Genomic DNA, 21,766 nt, shown 5'->3' with positions numbered 1-21,766 from the left:
CATATATAACTCAAACATACAACCATTTTTTGTATGGGAGAAATTTAAAGTGCAGAAAAAGGTTTTGCAAAAATGTTCATAATATGGAACATTTTTCTGCACTTTAAATCACTCTCACTTCAAAAAATGGCTGCATTTTTCAGTTCTAAATATGACACTGTGTCTACCAGCTGCTTTTTCTGAGACATGGCATCATAAATACAGCTATGTATTTAAGTAGGTGGAATTCAAAGTGAAGAAGCATGCTTCATAAAATATTAGAATGTAATTGGTTTAATTGAAAGTGGAGAAAAACATTGACCTTCAAATCTCCTGCATTAGAAAGAAAATGACAATTTTTTCAGTTATAAATATGGGGGGGGGGGTCTAATGGCCACTGGGAGCAACGGGTCTGCTGTTTGTAAAATTAACACTTTGAAATGGGATAACATAAAGATGAACAGTTAACTTATTCATTAAGTTAACTCTTCATTTTAATTTTCCCCCATTTAAAAGCATCCGGAAACATCCTTTTTTGCTTGTGCTCCAATATTGAGTTGATAGGGACTTTTATTTAAGATTTAAATACTTCAGTGCTTCAGTTCTTCACCTCCGGTCCCTGGGTCATTAATCTGATTCCAGTGCTGCTCATTGTCAGACCTTGATATCTGCAGCCTGAAGATAATAATGTAAAATAAACTCAGACTACCCTAAACTTTCAAAAGAAATTATGACCCTGTGCTGATTGAAAAATTAAGCTGTGAGCTACTGGTAGCTAGCAATCGACTGGTTGGAGACACCTCATCTAATTTTTTATCTGGATAGATTTAGCTTCAAAGTTTTATAAATGTCTCTCTCACTGCAGAGTTGCACCAGCTTTTCCAAGGATGGATATTGCCACCACAATTGTTCTGATGCTCTGAATATTTTCCGACCATGCCCAGCTCTTAGGAAACAATTGTTCTAATCATCATGTTTTTATCTTTTAAATGTATTTGAGGCAGTCATATCCCCTAATCTTTTTCTGTTTTTCGTGTGATGGAATGTTAGGCTATTACCTCTGGTTCTAGGGAGACAGTTTGTAATGCGAGCCCTACTTTTGAAGCTCGCATAGGATATGAGTGTTTTTCATGTCTCTTACCCATTGCTTTTGTTTCTTAGACTGGCAAGTTTTTACAGCTTTGGAGGAGTGAAGGGAGAAAGGGATGGTAATGTGTTCAGACCAGTCTGCTGGGACTAACTTTTCGTTTGTCATCCTCCCTTTGGTTTGTGGAGGACGAGAGTGGCGCAGGTAGTGTGCATAGGGGTTACACTTAATTGAGTAAAATTATAATTATGTGCAAAATATAAAACACCAATCTAATTCAGATATCTTGGTCTAACTTCATATTTGAATCCGGTTTCAATGATTGTTTTTCCTCAAAAAGAGTATCCACCCAAAATGCCTTGTCGAGGTCTTTGCAAGGGGCTTCCTTTTGCTGTGTACATCCCTTATGTTTGTTTGGTTATGTGCCACAATTGTTTGTCTGCTTATTAATGGATCTAATGACCTGGATATTTTAGCTCTCTTATTCTGGCCCAGGGATATGACAAACCTGTCTGTCGAGAAAAAAAAGAATGAAATAATGTATCGCTCTGAGAGCTGCATACTATCATAGTGAATGGTAATTAGGCTTTATATTCCACCTTGGTAGCATCATGGTTGGAACCATTGTGATTCTTGGACGACATGCCATATAATCATCTTATAACATATCTGAAAATACCTAAATTATTTATTCACAGTCCTTAGATGAGTGTTACTACTCACTACAAGACCTTGTACTAAATTGGTTGTAATTGAGTGTCCGTTAGATTAGGAGTCTGGGCGTTTGAGTGAATACTCAACACATTTACCCTTATGAGAGATGGATGGTTATCAGTACTCCAAGTGCATTAAAAAAGTACTGGAATTGTGATCCTGAATCCAATGAGGACAGGGTCAGTGAGCGTGAGGGGGCAGAATCAAAGGCGAGACAAAAAAAAAATCTGTAACTATTTTGTTAGTCATTCACCTTCAAGTAACTGCATGTAAATGACACACCTGAAATGAAAAATAATTGCAAGTAGGTTGATCAGTGAGAGATGCACTATTTGATGTTGTGAAACCTCTGTTGATTAAGGCAATCTCTGCTGATATCTGTGTTTGCAATCAGAGAGCCACAGAATTGGATTCTGCTTGGTACAGTGGGGAATAGTGTGTGTTTAGTGTTACGAGGTCCCAGCCCGTGACAGAAAGCACCTTGAATATATAGATTATTATTTTAAAATTGAATTGCACACAGTATAAAATATGCTGCCACGAAGTGCGCAAACAGATTTAGGTTAAAGGTAAAAAAAAAAGTGCTTGACAAAATATAGGTCTGAGTAATACACAGACTGTACTTAGAGTAAGTATTTTTTATAACAGCCAATTAAAGGTACACACTCCACAGCCCATCAGGTCACCTTACAATACCCCTCAGAAAGAATGCCCTTAAAGTGACTCCATCAATTGAAGCCAGTACCGGCTTCCAAGCAGCCTTTATTTATTTATTTATTTATTTATTTATGTATTTACCAAAAGCGCACATTTTACATTTATTTCACGCCAAAACACCTTAGGATGAAGGCCTGTTTATTGTTCTGCTGTCTGTCCCTGCCTTGGCTTCACAGCACAATAGACTCTCTTCTCTTCACTTCAAAGGCATCTCAAGTGTCGTAAAAGTGTGGGAAATGTTAACTGTAGTCCCAGAATTCTACGAATGAGTATAAACCTATACTAGAGATCTACTGGCTAGAGGCAAGCAGTGAGCAGTACTGCTGTTGCTGAATGTCTTGGTGTGCCCTATTCATCATATTCTTCTTTCTTCCTTTCAGTCCTCCACATGAGCTGACTCCTATGACCGTCCCAGGCACACCATGGCGGGGACCAAGTGCTGCTACCAAGGAAAGATTGCTGGCCTCTATGACCTGGAAGGTACTCTGGGGAAGGGCCACTTTGCTGTGGTCAAGCTGGCTCGACATGTCTTTACTGGCGAGAAGGTGGCAGTGAAGGTGATTGACAAGTCCAAGCTGGACCAGGCAGCGGCAGGGCATCTCCTGCAGGAGGTCCTCTGCATGAAACTGGTGCAGCACCCCAATGTCGTGAGGCTGTATGAGGTGATTGATACACAGACCAAGCTCTATCTCATCCTGGAGCTGGGTGACGGTGGTGATATGTTTGACCACATCATGAAGTATGACGGCGGCCTCTCTGAGCCACAGGCCAAGCGCTACTTTGCCCAGATTGTCCACGCAATCTCCTACTGCCACAAGCTGCACGTGGTGCATCGCGACCTCAAGCCCGAGAACGTGGTCTTCTTTAAGGAGCAGGGCGTTGTAAAACTGACTGACTTTGGCTTCAGCAATCGCTTTCAGCCGGGGACCATGCTGACCACTAGCTGTGGCTCTCTTGCCTATTCCGCGCCGGAAATTCTGCTAGGCGATGAGTATGATGCCCCTGCTGTAGGTAAGATGGCTGTCCTTTGTGCTGAGTATGTGTAAATTATTCCAGCTGTCTGCAGAGAGCATACTGATCTCTTATGTTTTTGGTTAGATATCTGTTAGATATGTGTGCTGAGTTTTTGTGATTGCCTACTGTGTTGAATTTCTCCGCTGTCACAGAGTGCTATTCTAGCATGCCTTTCAGCTTGATTTGCCGATTGCTATCCTAATGCGCCCTGAAATCTGAGATAGTATGCTTCTCCACCCTGACTCTGCATATGCCAGAATGCTAATCTACTGTGAAGTGATACAGCAATATCCTAGTACACTCCAGCCCAGAAATTATAAGAGCACTGTCCTAGTCCTCACTAACTCAGGAGTTGTAAGAGTACACAGGCATGGCCCTGCTTAAGAGATGCCAAATGTTACAAAGTTGTATTCTACTACATGAGGTCGTCTTTCTCACCTTACCACTACATCAGAGTATCTACTTGAGCCTACCAGCACATTGACAACATAAGTACATAATGTAACCAATCTCTATATCAACCACACTACATTGACTATACATTTATATTAAACCTGACACTAAGCCTTCCTTTCTCCCTAACTCTAACACTGATCTTAAACCTTACCTTAAGCTCACCCAAACTATAGTCCTGGCTTTTAACCCAACCCTAACTTCTAACCTAAACTTTATCCTAAACCTACTCCTTACCCTTGAAGAAGTCAAACCTAAACTAGGCATAGAGTTCTTAGTGACTTCCTTCTTTAATAAGCGAGCAATACAGACCCGAAATTCTTATATGTGAATTAATTAGAGAATCTTCGCTCATCTGCCAGCATCATGCCACAAATTTGTTTCTTATGACCTTTGTCAATACATATGCATTGCTTGCCCAAATATGCGAACCTATTTTTGTATCATGGATGACTTTATGATGGAAACTCGTCTTATTTCTTCTGTTTGCAACAGTCTAAATGATAGCACTGAATGTATGATGTGTAGTAATTGAGCTCAATGAAGTGGAAAGTTCAGAGTGTATGTAAGAAATATATCTAATTGTTATCTGTTCCTTTAAAATCACTGGGCGAGCATTAGACCTCACAGGTAGAATATTATCAGAGATTAATTTAACTTCAATGGACATGCCCCTCGAATCAAATACCAGACAACTGAACGCTTTCAAGAGGGTAATTTTCACTCACCCATGGATTGAGTGAAGGTATATAAAACTCATCATCATCAAATAGCATTTTGTCTCTCTTTAAAATTACTTCTCAAAGTACATGTAGCTCTTTTCATAATGTCCTATTTTATGTATTTTAGGTTTAGTCTTGCTAAGTTGAACAATACCAGTAGCCGCAGCAGCCACAATGACGTTGCAACTATGAGCATTGATTCTACATTTTACTGAATCATATTATTCCGTGTTTTGATTTATGTGAAAGGGGGGGATAGACCGGTTATAATTACCACTTGTGCTTTAGATTGTGTTACACATCTTCAAAAGTAGCACCAACTATTATAGGTAGTTAATCTGGGGGTGCAGTCTGAAAACATATGTGCCTTGCAGCTAACACTTTTCTCCCTGGGTTCTGAGACCGATCATTTATAACATCTACTTTTTTATTGGCAATGCATATATTGACATTATTTGTGCCAGTTATATTAGCTACGGTACAAAAGGGGGTGGTGATGGACGGAGCATCTGAACCAATCAAACACTCACACCCGGTCAAAAGATCTGGGTTTAATCCATCACCCTTCTTTAGCCCACTCTGCCGCCCCAGTTCAGACATGGCTATATGCAAATCAGTCTGACCCTGTGCCTCATGGGAACAGTCCAGCCTGAACTGCCAAGCCATGCCTTCCCTGGAACGGAAACAAGCTTCCGAGGACCGGTTTCAGGGTCAGACTGATTTGCATATAGCCATGTCTGAACTGGGGTGGCATAGTGGGCTAAAGAACGGTGATGGATTAAACCCAGATCTTTTGACTGGGTGTGAGTGTTTGATTGGTTCATATGCTCCGTCCATTACCACCCCCTTTTGTACCGCTTTTGGCCGCCATGAATGTGGCAGGGTATGCTCAGACGTGAGTCCCTTGCTCACTTCACCTGCCACTGGATTCAAGCAAGCCGGGCTGAAGACGGCTGCAATGCCAGAAACCGATCCTCGGAAGCTTGTTTCCGGTCCAGGGAAGGCATGGCTTGGCAGTTCGGGCTGGACTGTTCCCATGAGGCACAGGGTCAGACTGATTTGCATATAGCCATGTCTGAACTGGGGTGGCATAGTGGGCTAAAGAACGGTGATGGATTAAACCCAGATCTTTTGACTGGGTGTGAGTGTTTGATTGTTTCAGATGCTCCGTCCATCACCACCCCCTTTTGTACCGCTTTTGGCCGCCATGAGTGTGGCAGGGTATGCTCAGACGCGAGTCCCTTGCTCACTTTGCCCCTGGATTCAAGCAGCCGGGCTGAAGACGGCTGCAATGCCAGAAACCGGTCCTCGGAAGCTTGTTTCCGGTCCAGGGAAGGCATGGCTTGGCAGTTCGGGATGGACTGTTCCCATGAGGCACAGGGTCAGACTGATTTGCATATAGCCATGTCTGAACTGGGGTGGCATAGTGGGCTAAAGAACGGTGATGGATTAAACCCAGATCTTTTGACTGGGTGTGAGTGTTTGATTGGTTCAGATTCTCCGTCCATCACCACCCCCTTTTGTACCGAGGTATATTAGCTACGTCCTAGTTATCAAGAGCACCTTCACTATTATTTTTGCCCGTCTGCTGATCTGTGATTTTTATGTCAGTAGGAGGTACCCAGGTTCGATCGTGTGATGTGGCAGTTACTATATTTGAGGCGTGGGCGTGCATATTATGCTGTTGAGCCAGAATCTTCGCCATGGCAGTCAAGATATTATAGCTATGCAGCACCTTAACTAATATGGGTGGCTCAGATATAGTGGGATGGGGGAACATTATCAAAGTTTAACTGGCATGGAGTCAAAAGGGACGTTTTTGATATTTTAACAGTAACCGACTATACAGAGTGGATTATTTTCTGGTCTGGCGTTAGCCAAGACTATTTAATTGTATATATCTATATCTTACAGGGGAATTCAGTCAGCCCTCTCCATCTATTGGTCTGTTATGTTGATCCTGTTTTGCATCCCTCCACCACAGTAGGCGCCAATGGGTCAGCCCACTTTAGCCATTGTTTCACTTTACTGTGAGGAATGGCATTCCGTTTGTTAAGAAAGTGAACTTCCACAAAAAACATAGTCCCCTTGAGTGGCTGAATAATTTTTTATATTCTCTGAGGACCCTGCAGCTCTCCTGACTCTTCTACTGGTCCTTTGCACCCACTTTTAATGTGAAACCTCCCATCCGGGCACTGCTCACATTGTAAAATGTTTATAATCAGTCCTAAACTCATTCAAAGATTGGCCGCCTGTGCATGCACACACATGGGTGGCCCTCGTAGAATATTCCTGTAAACCTTATCACAAAAACATTCAAAGACTTCCACCTGTTCATGTTTGTACACATACAGGTAGCCGTTTTATCAAATGTTTTTTGTTGTAAAAATTTACAAAAACATTTGTAAAAAATCTTTAACAAAGCCAGTAGACTAGCAGCCAACACCAGGCCTATTGGCTTTGCAGTATTCACGACACTTCTATCCTATCATAGTTTCAAACAAAAGCCTGGTTGTATAGTTTGGATGAATTAACTGACCTTTTTTAGGTCTTCCTGGCGAAAGCGCGAAGCGTGTTCTCGCCGCGAGACTATAGTCGTCGGCTCAGCCGCCAATGAGTGGGGACAAGAGATGGCCACGCGCAGCATTGTACAGCATTGTATGGTCACACGCCTGAGCTTCTACTGTAGACAGTATGGCAGAATAGATCACGACGCGCGCCTCGTGAACAGTTCATGTGACTTTGTTCGCCTTTAGGTTTCGATTTCGTTTTTTGTACTTGTGCGTGGTGAGGCGCCCTCGGGGGAGGAGGAGGCCGTTGGAGAGGAGGAAGGAGCGGCGGACATCCCCTACTCGGAGACCCGGGGTGAGAGCAGGGCAGCGGGGAGTTGTGGCCGAGCGTCGACCGCCCGCGGGGGCACCATCACGAGCAGTAACAGAGGCGACGGAAGCGCTGGAGGAAGGGCAGCGGGGAGCAGGGGGAGTCTGCAGAGGAGCAGCCGCCACCCCACAAGGCCAAAAGACTAGTATGCTTGTGCAATGTTGTTCGTTGCATCTGTTTCCAGCAATCCCTAAACAATGGAGAGTGAATGTATTTGCACTGATTTTTAGGACAGTTTTAATAGTGTGTGCTTTCATGGATGAGTGGTTTCATTTCATTTGGTTACTTTTTAACGCATTTATGCTTTCACTCGATAAGCCACGATGCTAGCGGTAGGGGAGAGTTGATGACCACATGCCTACGATTTTACAATGATGGATCCGCGAGCAGGGCGCGGGGACCAATGCTGCCTGCTCATTTGCGATTTCGGATTTCAAAAATGCGCACTGGGTTGAGTCGAGCAGTGGCATTTGAAAGCAGTCTAGTGTACATACTTTCCTTGAATCAGCAAGCAATGTAAGGATGCCACATCTTTCCATGTGTGTTTAGGGCGCCGGCTAGTTGATTTGTTCCCACTGAGTACACATTAACTGCAAAGGAAACTCGAGCAGTTTTGGAGCATATCTTTCGCTCAGTTGGCTACAAACCCGCAGGTCCGTGATGGACCTATAAGAAATGCAGTGATGCTGGAGGTTCTCCCTTCCCGCAGAGAAGCACCTGGTCATGCATACGCAGAGTGCATACCTTCCTATGTCTGCTGCACAACCTTATTGACCCTAGTGCCCTTATGCTTATCAAGGTTTTTTTTTTGGTGGAGGGGGGGCTATTTTTGATTATTTAGACTCCGGTTTCCTCAGTGGGGTGCTACTGGGCACAGAATTTAGCACCATATTTATGTCCTGTGTCGAGCCCTTCACACCCACCACCAGGTACATTTAAAGGTGAATAGAATACTCTTTTCCGCATTTTTAATCCTTAGGGGTACATTGAAGGGCTGCTTTTTGTCCCCTCTTGTTTGCCCTAACCATAGAATGGCTGGTGGTGTGGGTTTAGGATTGCCACCTTTCCCAGAGAAAACCTCCGGCCATCTGTTCTCTTTTTAATATTTTGTAAAGGCCCGGACATGATGTTCAAGTAGAACATTAAATGAAGTTTTCTTTAGTAATTCTGAAAATTACCTTTCTGTCTTTGTTTAGTTATCAGTTACGTACTTTAAGGCAGCTGTAGAATACATTTTGTTTTCGTCTCACATTTACTGTTTAAACTATTTTACTGCTAATGGAAAAAATACTCCACGATATTTTTCAAAATGTTGTACCCGCAAGACATTAACAAGCATTTGCAATGCAATAGGACTCGCATTTGCAAGAGTTTAAGCTATTAGCTTTGTAAATGACAATGCCTTTTAACTACGTAAATAAAAGGCAGTGACATTTACAATGCCAATAGCTCAAACTTGCGTAAATGCGAGACCTATTGCATTGCAAATTCTTGTTATAAGTGAGTCGGAAACATGGAATCAGTACGCTACAGACAAAAATGAGAGAAACGTTATGTTGAATTTTTGTGTTAACCAGTAACGGGGATATACTTACCACCAATATATTTGTATCTGCGTTAAATGTGGATAAAATAACTTACTTTTTTGTTATAAAAGTCCCCATACAGCTTATATTACAGAGAAAATATGAACCAATTTCCCTGACCTTGTACGTTGGCTTGTCGGCTTAGTGCGTCACGTGTTAGTGGTTTACTTGTACTCTGTGCAGGCCTCAAGTGCCCAGTGTTCAGAGGGATGGGCAAGGAGGGGACATTTAATTGGCCAAATAGGTGATGAACTTGGGAGCTGACAAGACCTATTTTTAGCCCCTAAAGTCTTACTGTCTCCCATGTAAGCAACTGGGCCGTTTCAAAGCTTCTCCAGGTGTTTGTATTGTCTGAAGTCGGTAACAAAGCTCAGAGGCCAAACGGGAATTGTAACAGTTTCTGTGAGTGTAGATCGATATGAATATTGAAACAACTTCAGGAAGTACACATCTCACATTGCAATTCAGGAAATTTGATCTGTGCTTGTTGCATTGACTGCTTTTGGTGTTGGGGTGGGTGGTCTTCAAAGTCTTATAGAGCCATTTCAGAAGTTACTTGGCCTTTGCTGAGAGTTTCAGTGGCCCACTACCATCCTGGAAGGTCCTTATGATCAGCCAACCCTTCTGACTATTCTAAAGGTAATCTGAGCTGTACGCTTTGGCCTTAAAGTAGTGGAATGAGCTGTCATTTGATATGAGGAGGCTTCCTTGAAGACCTGATTGTTTCCTCAGTATTTTATATCATAACAGTATTCTAGGGAACATATCAATGCTAAGATGCCCATTGGTAAATGCTTTGCTTTTTAAATTAAGAGTTTTAGCACTTTAGTCTAGTGCATCATTACCCAAGGGAATGCCAAAACAACTTGACTTAACGCTAAGATTAATTACTCTCATCTGAAGTATGCGCAAATGTATTATGACTTGCTAAGCTCCTGTGGTTTCACACCTCGAGATCACTTTACTAAACACAAAGGGAACGTTTGACATTTAAGTATTATTAGGTTTGTATTAAATGTTTATAATTCTACTGATAATAAAGCAGTTAAACGGTATTAAAATATGGGATCATACTTTCATAATTTTACTTACTTTGATATTTTTTGGCTTTTCACACAAGGCTTTTGTTTTAACAAATAACTCTGAAAGCGCATACAATTAAACCACATAAAGGTGTTTAACCAGAATTCAGATTATGTATGTTGTTAGGGACAACATGATAAACAGGGGAACATGATAAACATAAATTGATGATACCACCACGAATTTCACAGATGGATCGTTCATGAGATTTGACCTGTTCAAATCAATTCAAAATTACTTTATTCGATTAATACAGAATTAATTATAAAAGTTCACAGAACACAGATAAAAACAGTAGAAACAAACAATTCATTTTACCTGTTCGAGCATACTTTACGCTATATTGCACTAAATAACTTTTGATACCTATTCCTTTTTTTTTTTTATGTATGTTTTTAGGTCTCGCGCCTAGTGGTGCACCGCGCAGCGTGAGACATTTTGTAGGTGAAAAAAGGGGAATCTAAACTGATCTAAGAATCGCACACACTTGTGCGTGTGCGTTTCCTTTTCAGCAACCCCATTGGCCTTTGCGTGCGTCTTATTCTAAAAGACTGCACGCAATTGGCCCGAGGCGGGCGCTTTGCTCCTCCCATGCCCTATTGGTGTCTAATACGCCCTTGGCGCGCATAATAGACACCAATAGGCCATGTGGTATCATGCCCAGACTTAGGCGCGATAATTGAAACCACATGTGTGGCTGTGGCGCGCGCCACTTTTTTGTTTTTTTTACAATAGCGATCGCAAAATTGCTTTCACTGCCGCTTGTTACTTGTTGACTCTACTCCGTTGTCCTTTAATATTGACTCATGTTCCTCCGCCTCTAGCTTTTACTAACTAGTTCTATCGCTTAGTTTGCCTAATTTGTTTTGTATATAATTTTAAAGGCACATTGGCGTGTAGACAGCACCGTATGCCTATGGGTATTAACAAGTTGCACACGGATTATTGTGCAGATTTACACGAATATCGTCCTCTCACCCTTTGTACACCCCCGAGCTTCAAGCAGGCAATCTCCGCGCCCCTCACTCCGTTGCGCCTCTGGAATTCCGTCCCCAGCTGCCTTTTCCCCCTTTTGATTTCAAGCTGCTCCCCCCGTGGAACTCCCATAATCCCCCTCGCTCTCCACCCAACTCTCTTCATGAACAACTTCCCTTCACTCAGAGTTGTCCGCCTTTACCTTGTTCCCTCGTCTGTGGAAGGCTCTGCTCCGGTCCTACTGGTATGGGAACGGTGCGCGAGTGATGGGAAGCACTGGCACAAACCGCACTCCGCACCTGCAGGCACCTCCTCCATAACAGACAGGAGCCGACGAGCCACAGGAGGCCCCCGCCCCCCTCTCCACCATCTGCTGCCTCTCTGCAGGTGAGGGCTGAGGGCATTAATACTCTTGAATAGTGCACCCCATGAAACAATCCGCCTCTAGGTGTCCGTGAGTACAGGTTTGGGTGTACAGGGGCCATGACTGACCGTTCTGGTTTGTTTTTATTACCATGGCCTGCCGTTGCTATGCCCCTAGCCAGTACCAGTGCTACCAGCCTGACGTCTAGCAGCACCGTGTCCAGCTCCCCCAGTGACTGCAGCAGCTTTATCTTCGACGAATACGGATCCAGCCACTTTTCCAGCGTGACACTGGACTCCCCGGCTATATTCTGCCCACCGACGGGCTGGCCTACATCTACATGGTCCGCTGGGCCCCAGAGCTTTGCCAACCCGTTCCAGCCCAAGATCAGTGTTTCAGAAAGCTGGCACACCGAACCATTATCTCCTCACCGCCTCCCATCGGCTAACCGCAATCCCCGTGCTCGGCCTGCATCCAAGACTGCACTGCCATGCTACAGACCTACAAACTGCTTGCCTTCCTGCACCTGCACTGTTACCCCATGGTGCAACAACAGGACAACAGCTACATGCAACGGCTCGGCAACAAACCACACTTGCCATAGAACTCACCCAGAGGCGGGTGCAGTTGAGCAGTACAGGGACCCGAAGGCATGTGGCATCGTAGAATAATAATGGACGTGCTAGAAGTAGTTTTTTTTTATCTATTTAGTTTTTTTACAAATCTCCATAGCGTGAGCTTCACCCAAAGGTATCTGAGTGCTTTAACTCAGCGCCAATTGATTATAGACAGACACAAGGCTTACATTATTGAGAGCAGGCATGCACAGTGGGGGGCACCGGCATTTATAAAGTACGTGTTTGGTAAACTGAATAAAACTGCACAGTTTAAAGATGGGACGCAAGGGTGTGCTTGAACTGATGTGCCCTGGTTCTACAGTGCACCACTTGAATTGCATAGGTGTAACACAGTTAAATCCCACCATGTAGGATTGACAGCGTCTCTAGGAATTTATTTATTAAGGGCTGTGTGAATGGTTGTAAACATTCTCCCATATACGTGTAACATCCAATCTACAGCTTTTCTTTATCTGTGTTGCAACATATTCGGAGGAAAGGAAAGCAACTGCTCACAGGAGCGTAAGGCGTGTGCACCACTCCTGCGCGTGAGTGAGCATCAGTGTGCAAAAACGTTTCTGGAAGGGTGCAGGGCTACCCAGTTATTTAACTCCTTTGCCGCGGGGCTAATTCCCCCAGGGCGCGGGGGAGAGGGGCCGCGCGCGGCGCCGCGGTACTCATGATGACCTCAGATCATCATGAGGCACAGTGGAGCTGTGCTCATGATGAGCTGAGCTCGTCATGACTCCGCCCACTTAATGGAACACACAGGAGGGGAATTATCCCCGCGTGGGTGTTCCACGGCAGTTATGACGAGCTCAGCTCGTCATGAGCACACCTCCACTGTGCCTCATGACGAGCTGAGCTCGTCATAAGCGCCGAAGGAGTTAACAAACAAGCAGGACTTTGTATTTGGGGAAATTAATCATTAATAGCATTAACACACGCACTTTGCGCTTACGTCTCAAGCCCTGTACATTTGAGTAAATAATAGGGTGACTGGAATAAAAATGCACACACACCATGGTGTTGAGTAAATGTAAAGCACCTACTGTGGTCTGCTGAATCTGACCTGGTCTAATATAACTGGTACTCGGGTAAACCGCTCCAATACCTTCGGTTCAAGCTTGCTATGTGTAAAATTGCAAAGGGGGTGAGGGGAGTCCAGTCTTTCACAGCGGGAGCAAACTTCCTATATCCTTTGAATGTACACTTAATGAATGACGCTTGTTAATCTCATCCCCGCCTACCAAACATCTAGAGCACACAGCTGAAATACAGCCATTTATGTCCATCTTATAAATATTTTTTATTTTATTTATTTATTTATTTTTTTGCAGTTTTATATAGCGCGAACTAGAACCGAACCGAATCAGTTATCAGAGCGCTTTACATGAGGACAGACTTTCATTTTTTTTTTTTTTTTTTTAGGCACGGGGAGATTAAGTGATTTGCCCAGAATCACAGGGGGTTTTGGGCGTCGTTACCGAGACTCGAACCCAGATCCCCAGGTCCGAGGTCGAGCGCCTTAGCCGTTAGGCCAACCCCTCTCCCCAATATGCCACCCAAACATAAGATTTATTTATAATAAGTAAATAACATGTCTACTTCCATTCCCCGCTTTATAATTAGGATGAGATCTTGTGAGATTTAACGAGTGGTCACGTTTTTCACACATTTACAATGCTAATAGCTCTAACTCTCGCAAATGCGAGACCTATTACATTGCAAATGCTTGTTTTTTATTGTGACCCAAAAAATTAAATAAAGATATATATATATATATATATATATATATATATATATATATATATATATATATATATATATATATATATATATATATATATATATAAAAATCATAACTATTCCTTACTTGGTTTCGTAAACAATTATAGTAAGGCAAACTGTAGTTCTAGTAGCTATAGACCTACTGTATTTCTTTGCCCCATGGACTCCACCAATATAAAAAGCCCCTGTCAACAGTTCGTTCTATATACAGCTAATACTCCTGTGACCCATAGACATTTTAGAATTTTCTATCTCCTTAGACTCTAGATTCTGTGCCAATGTAGTACTATTGACTAAGAGCTCTTTACATTTCTATAGCTCAGAAGGAGCACGCTCCTATATTACCATGGTTCCATGGTTGATGGACTCATTATAATCCAGTAGGTGTATACATTATGAGCTCTCTATATTTGTATTGTTCCATAGATTGTAGAATCTCAGACATATTTATCTACATTGATTCTAGCCTCTTTATACTCAGATTAAAGACAATTGCCAGGGGGAAAGGAGGGAGCAACTGGACGATTGAGCAGAGAATAAAATAGGAAACAAATTATGCTTTTACTTATTTTCTTACCACTTTGATGTTTGCAGCATGTGCTGTTGTAGATCACATGCTGCGCACAGCCATTGCATATCGTGTTAGTTTAGGAATATTGCAAGTTGTTTCACCCCTTGAGGAGGCCCTTTCGGTTTTGATGTGACTCGGGATATCTTCTGTCACAACACAGCAAAACACAGACTGCTACTCTGATAGTTTTTATGCACCATTAGGTTTAAGTTTGTTTCAAGTGCTCTGTTAAAGCTGGGTCTTAAGAGAGTTTCCGACACACTGGAGGGCTGCATAGCCAAAGACAGACGTTAAGACATCGACTACAACAACCAACAGTTACAGAGGTCAAACTGGACAGAATAGCCTGTGGTCAGGTCATATGACAGTGACTCATTTCAGAGATTATAGGAAACACTTTTAAAAGTTGCCCTTGTTGCAAGTAGCCCAGAATCTGCATCCTCTGTCTACTGAGGGATCCTCACTAAAGCACCTGTTCAGCATGCAACACCTTGAATTGCCAAAATATCAGGAGGAGAAGGGAGCACTGTGCCATTTCACAGTTTGGAGGTCACTCATGATACTTTTTGTGAAACTGGCAATGCAGCAGAACACACATATCACCTTTGTTTTATGCCACCATTTGGTTTGTACGTGCTTCAAGTGCCCTGTTAAAAATGTTTCTGAAGAGAATTGTTGACTCTAGAGAGCCGAAGACCGATTCTGCGGCATCCACTACAATAACCAGCGCTGACTGAGGACGAACTACACGGAATAACCTGGGGCCACATCTTATAAGAATGACTCGTTTTAGAGCGTTTATAGAAAAGCCTCTTTTTTTTTTTTTTTTTGACAATAGATTTTATTGAAATTTTACATTCAGTGGGGCGTACCCCCCACGAGCAATGATCATATAAGGTACGGATCATAGGTACACAAGTCGCTGATGAGGGTATCATTTGAGGATCAATAAAAAGTTCAAACCAACAACCCCAGCCTCCCACCACCCCCCTCCCTTGCACTGCACATCCCGCTTGAAGCATTATACAGGCATATAAACATACAGGCATAACTCCGCCCCGGCCAATCAACGCATTAGATTGGAAAGTCATGAAATGGTGAGTCTGTCTATAAGGTCCTGATTCATTGATGTGGGAAAGATGGAAAGGTCAATGCTCTGGTAATTGGCCCATACAGTCCATATCTTCCTGTGCTTCTGCGGGAAACCCCGAGCCTGAAACACCGCCACCTCGGCAGACATACATTTGTCTAATGTGGATTTCCAGGCCGCCACCCCCGGGGGAGAAAAGGACTTCCACTGTTGGGCTATGTTGCGCTTGGCCAATGAGTCCTAAAAAAAGTAGGTGTCTTTTGTATATGTTACCCCAATATCGTCTGTACTGTGGAGAAGAGTTAGTCGAGGATCCGCTGGGAGGTCCCGAAAACCCTCTTTTTTTTTTTTTTTTTTTTAAATGTTCCCTCTCTTGCAATTCCCAATTCCTGTGGTTGGACGAACACAGCCTTTGCAGCTTCTTCCTACCAAGGGACCATGACGAAAACGCTGGTTAAAGGGCCAACACCCTTTGTTGCAAAAAGATCATTCAGAATGAAAGGCATGAACAGTGAGTGCACTTTGCTATTAGTCAGAGCAGAGACACTCTTTAAAGTCCCCTATAGGAACAGTTGCAAAAGATGTCAAAGAATTCAAGTGTGATGACAATTTTAGAGGGACCATCTTGTAACCCGGAGGCCTAGGAGTAGCATAACCAAATATCTCTTTCTCCTTCAGGCGCTGACTCAGAAGCAAAGGTTCTCCAGCACCCACAGCAAAGACTGCACCCAGGACTAAGACTACACATAAGATTTCAGTCAATAACCAGGACCAGTTTCAACACCCTGGCCTCGAAATGACACTGTTAACACGCATAGTGAGGCCAAACCACCCTATTGACTGGCTTTGAAAGGAGCCTCCACTCCAAACCAGGGATTGGTTCTGAAATGTTCGGGTACAAGAAGTGACATCATGATCCCTTTAACCCAAGACCTCACAGAAAGTGAAAACACACCCCCTTACACCCCCTTACACCACTGCAATTTTCTGCGACCCCTTACTTTTTTAAGCGGTTTCACGTGACCTCTGACTTGTGACATCACAGGAAGTGACATTATCAAAGTTAACAAAAACTTGCAGTAAGTGAAACAAAAATAAAAGGTTGTTAAGCGGATACACTTTACCTACAAAATCGAATTTTAGATTATATTCCTAATCAAAAAATACATTCAAGAAAAGCAAATACGGTTGTGAAATCCAGACTGAAGAATCAAGGAGGCAGAAAATTCTAGTGAATGGGCGCAGTGCACAATTCTGGAACTCGTTACACTCTGAGAAGAGGAACCAAGAAAGCCAAACAGCCTTCATCACAAATGCACTTTATCGTATCAAAATTGTCCTGGTTTTAAGTACTTCAAATACATAAATAAGGAATTATGTAATACTTAATTGATCCTGCTGACAATTATTTCGACATACATGGTATCCTGGACTTTTTCAAGGCAAGGCATCAGTTCATGAACAGTTGGAATGCACACATTCATCCTCAAGTAGTGGTGAGGTTTCAATAAATAGTGGGCATACCGCGTGCGATTCACCCTACCTATGGCACCCCAATATCCCATTTGTTGCATCCCCCCTTCAACTAAGCAAAACCAGGCAAGTGGGTGGTCTTTACTGCGTAGACTTTATTATTTCAGATAAACGCAATCCTTACTTGGTTGATGCACAGTCAACCCTTGACCATTTTATTAAAAGTTTGAACCTACACACTTTAATAAAGGCAATAGGCTTGTGAAATATATACCATACTGCCAACAATTGATATATTTGTATTGTACAGTCAGACTCTCCAGAAACCACACTTGATGCGGGTTGCGCAAGCAGGCCACAACCAAGTCTTTGTGGGTTGTGCCAGCAGGCCAAAACCAATTCTCCCCAGCTCTCCTGTGGAATAACTACCCGCCATCTATCTCCTAGACGCGGCCACCAAGTTTTTCACCAAAAGCAACAGCATCTCGGGTAGGGCCGGAGAGTCCAGGACCACCAGCAGGTCAGCCCCCTCTCCCGCCAGCCCGGAGCCCCATCGACCATCCACCCTGTTGTTCCAGGCTCAGACTGTCCCCGCCAATCCGGAGTACCTGCCCTTTTCATGCCAGGGACCCCGCCACTCTTCCCTCCGACTCCTAACTTAAGGGATGGGTGGGCAATTTGTTCCGTCTCCGATCCGCCGGACACCGAGGTGAAGGGACAAATAGAGCCGCCCCTCGAGACCTCAGCCCTTTATCTCTTTTGTTCTAAAGAGGGTCGCCCGCCCCTTGGGAGACGCCCCTCTATATTCCTATACTCCTGAAGGATGCCTCTCTTCCTCCCGCACCTATAAGTTGACTCCCACCGAGAAAGAAAAGAGATTACTTCATTAGGGAACTAAGCGGTACAAAAGGGGGTGGTGATGGACGGAGCATCTGAACCAATCAAACACTCACACCCAGTCAACAGATCTGGGTTTAATCCATCACCGTTCTTTAGCCCACTCTGCCACCCCAGTTCAGACATGGCCATATGCAAATCAGTCTGACCCTGTGCCTCATGGGAACAGTCCAGCCCGAACTGCCAAGCCATGCCTTCCCTGGACCGGAAACAAGCTTCCTAGGACCGGTTTCTGGCATTACAGCCGTCTTCAGCCAGGCTTGCTTGAATCCAGTGGCAAAGTGAGCAAGGGACTCAAGTCTGAGCATACCCTGCCAACTTATGGTGAACAAAGCGGTACAAAAAGGGGGTGGTGATGGACGGAGCATCTGAACCAATCAAACACTCACACCCAGTCAACAGATCTGGGATTAATCCATCACCGTTCTTTAGCCCACTCTGCCACCCCAGTTCAGACATGGCCATATGCAAATCAGTCTGACCCTGTGCCTCATGGGACTGAGCCTGTTACTGAGGCTCTGTCACACATATCGGTGTAGTTTGGGAGGCCTTTAAGGTCACTATACGTAGCTTTTGAATAGCCAAAAGCTCTGGTGTTTTGCGTGATATTCAGCGATATTTGCATCGCTTGGAGGAAGAGCTTAAGCGTCTGGAAAGGGAAATGGGGAATGATGTTAACAGCAAGATTCAGGCAACCTTTAGAGATGCGCTTTCTGACTATAAAGATACTGCAGGCAGGGAGACCTGTTTCAGAGGGAAATATTTTACAGCGCGTAGATATGGCGAGGGGGAACTTCCAGGCAGGGCCTTAGCGGAAGGGATCCACAAACCTCACTTCTCCAATTACATTGCGGAACTAACGGATGAAGCTGGGGTGCGATATAGAAACAGTGGGGACATATTAGCCACCTTCACTTAATTTTACACACATCTATACAGTACCCGCAGACAATATCCACTAGACCTCTTTGGCTACCTACAAGATGTTGCTATCTGATGGTTAGGGGATACCCAGAGAGAATTTCTTGCCGCACCTTTTGAGGCAAATGAAATACATGCAAATGCAGTCTGGAAAAGCCCCAGGGTCAGACGGCCTTCCAATAGACTTTTACAAAACATACATAGACCAACTGATACCCATTCTTAAAGAGGTATACGAAGGAGTACGTGAAACAGGAATTCTCCCTTGCTCTTTGAAGGAAGCTATCATCACTTCCCTCCTAAAACCAAATAAATCTGCAAATGCTTGTGATTCCTATAGGCCGCTCTCTTTAATTAATAGTGACACAAAAATACTTGCCAGGATACTTGCCGAAAGGCTGAGCCTCCTGATGGCTTAACTAGTACTGCCGGATCAGGCTAGCTTCATCCCGGTAAGGGCGACATCCCACAATCTCCGTACATTATTCTCCATCATGCACAATGTTGACGCTACCCTTCCACTTGCCGCTGTTTTTTAGATGCCACAAAGGCATTCGGTTCAGTCAAATGGGATTATTTATTCAACATATTGCAATGTATAGGCATCCCCAAAGGATTTCTAGGCTGGATATGATTATTGTATGGCTCTCCTGCAGCCAGGGTTCTGGTCAATGGGCTAGTCTCCTCACCCTTCTCCATCACACGGGGCACTAGGCAAGGCTGCTCACTCTCCCTGCTCCTGTTTGCTCTCGCAATCAAACCACTTGCTGCCAAAGTGAGACAACACCATCACGATAACGCTCTACACTGTCATCTGCACCACATACTCATCTCCCTCTACTCTGATGATATCACCCTGTACATTAGAGACCCTCAGCAGAATTTAAACCCCATCCTGCGAGAATTTGTCTGATTTAGTGAACTGTTGGGGATGCATATTAATTGTCAGAAATCTCAAATGTTCCCCCTTAATACCTCCACAATATCATTCAAACCTGACTTCCCAATTGAATGGTGTGATACGGAGGTGAAATACCTTGGAATATACATCACCTTGGATATGAGGAACTGATGCGATTAAATTATGTCAGAACTCTAGAACAAATCGCTAGTAGCGTCACAAGATTGATCACCTTCCCCTGGCTATGGCAGGCCGAGCTTCCCTCATTAAAATGGTTATTCTCCCCAAACTTTTGTACTTTGTTATGAATATTCCTTTTGACCCAGGTAGATACCTTTTTTAAACTTTGCGCTCAGAACTGATTAAACTGCTATGGGGCGGTACACAACCTAGAGTGCGATGGGATGTTCTTATTAAGCCGTATTCTCAGGGGGGGTTTGATGTGCCAGATTTGGAACTTTATTATTTGTGTGCGCAAGCCCATTATGCCCACTATTGGCTCCATTCACCTAAATACATGCCGCAAGTGGCGGTGGAACAGTGACTGGCTGCGCCTATAGCTCTAGAGGGGGCCATCCTAAGCACGGCCCATCTTCGTTAGTCTGACCCTACGGCAGTCACATGCACAGTAAAAGCGTGCCACCGCATAGCCATGCGCATGCATGTTCACGTGTTATATTCTCCTAAACTCCCATTGGTGTATCATCCTCAAACACAAACTAAATTTGACATGCATAACTGGGGTGACCTATACTTGAAAGGGAAATTCTGCACTGTGCAGCAGATGTTCACTACATCTACTCCCGACCCTATGGATATTTTCCTATATGTTAGGCTACGCCAAGGCATTAGAGAATACACACCGTCATACCCACAAGAACCGTACATGCTTATTCCATTTCATGCACTTGTATTGACTGAGCAGGCCTCACATGTGGTATCCACACTCTATCATACTATTTATACCAGTCAAAGCCCGCTACGCAGCGAGGCACAGGAGAAGGGGGGCGCGGAGCTGGGCCACTCAATTACTGAAAAACAATGGCTTTACTGTTGTAAACGTTCTTTTAAAGAGAAACAAAGGCGTCCCCACCGGGAATGGACCGATGTTCAATGTCCAATTGCAAGAGTCATCACTCAAGTGGAAACTAATTATCTATAACACAGCATGCCATCAATTGGGCGGAAAAGGTAAAGGTACAATGATGTATCCTAAGTTTCTTGTGGGAAATTCAAAGTTATTCTAGGTACCTAGGAACACATTCACATTGCTTGCAATAGTATAATACACATTTCAAGAATAAACTTCAAATTATTAGAATTCAATTTCTAAAAAACTAGAGAAAAACATTATATATCAAAAAAACATGCATAAATTCAAGAGAGAGAGATGTATTTTCCACACTATGTCTTGTAAAAATCTATTGCACTTTATTACATCACAGTTATTTCACAATTTTACAATATTAAAATCACATGATCACACATTTAAAAAGTTCATTTTTAAAAAAAACAAAGAATCAAAACAGTCGACGCGGCGTTTCGGTATTTTTGATGGTAGACCTTCCTCAGGACTGATTCTAAATGAATTTAAAAACATAGCGTTACCATACTTTTTTGGTACAGGGTAAACATACATCTCTCTTATCCTTAAATAGTGTCATACCTATGTTTACATATTTTTTAATATACTTCTGTCTTCTATCATTTGTTCTCTACTATTATCAACAGGGTACTGTACACTCTATGGTAAAATTTATCTTACTATTTTCTCATAAAGTTATCTAAAACAAATCAACATTCTATAACGATATCCATACTCCTGTTACAAAACTAACAGAGTTTACCTTTTCCTTGGACATCATGTCCACTGCTGTTGACACTTTACTAACCCATAGTATGTGTGTAAAGATCTTATATTCTTAAATACC

At 43.3% G+C, this 21,766-nt stretch overlaps 1 protein-coding gene across 2 annotated transcripts in view; it reads left to right on the top strand.

Annotated features, from left to right (window-relative positions):
- The window catches only part of LOC144798336 (serine/threonine-protein kinase MARK2-like), a 282,100-nt gene that overhangs the window by 63,260 nt on the left and 197,074 nt on the right, over positions 1-21,766 (top strand). For both annotated transcript variants that reach the window (XM_078669166.1, XM_078669167.1), the window contains exon 2: positions 2,878-3,508. In XM_078669166.1, the coding sequence (XP_078525292.1) occupies positions 2,920-3,508 (589 nt within the window). In that variant the 5' untranslated portion in view covers positions 2,878-2,919. The remainder of the gene's footprint in view (positions 1-2,877; positions 3,509-21,766) is intronic.

The sequence above is a fragment of the Lissotriton helveticus genome, chromosome 12 (assembly GCF_964261635.1).
Source record: "Lissotriton helveticus chromosome 12, aLisHel1.1, whole genome shotgun sequence".
Classification (NCBI taxonomy): domain Eukaryota; kingdom Metazoa; phylum Chordata; class Amphibia; order Caudata; family Salamandridae; genus Lissotriton; species Lissotriton helveticus.
This window is presented reverse-complemented; position numbering and strand designations above follow the sequence as displayed.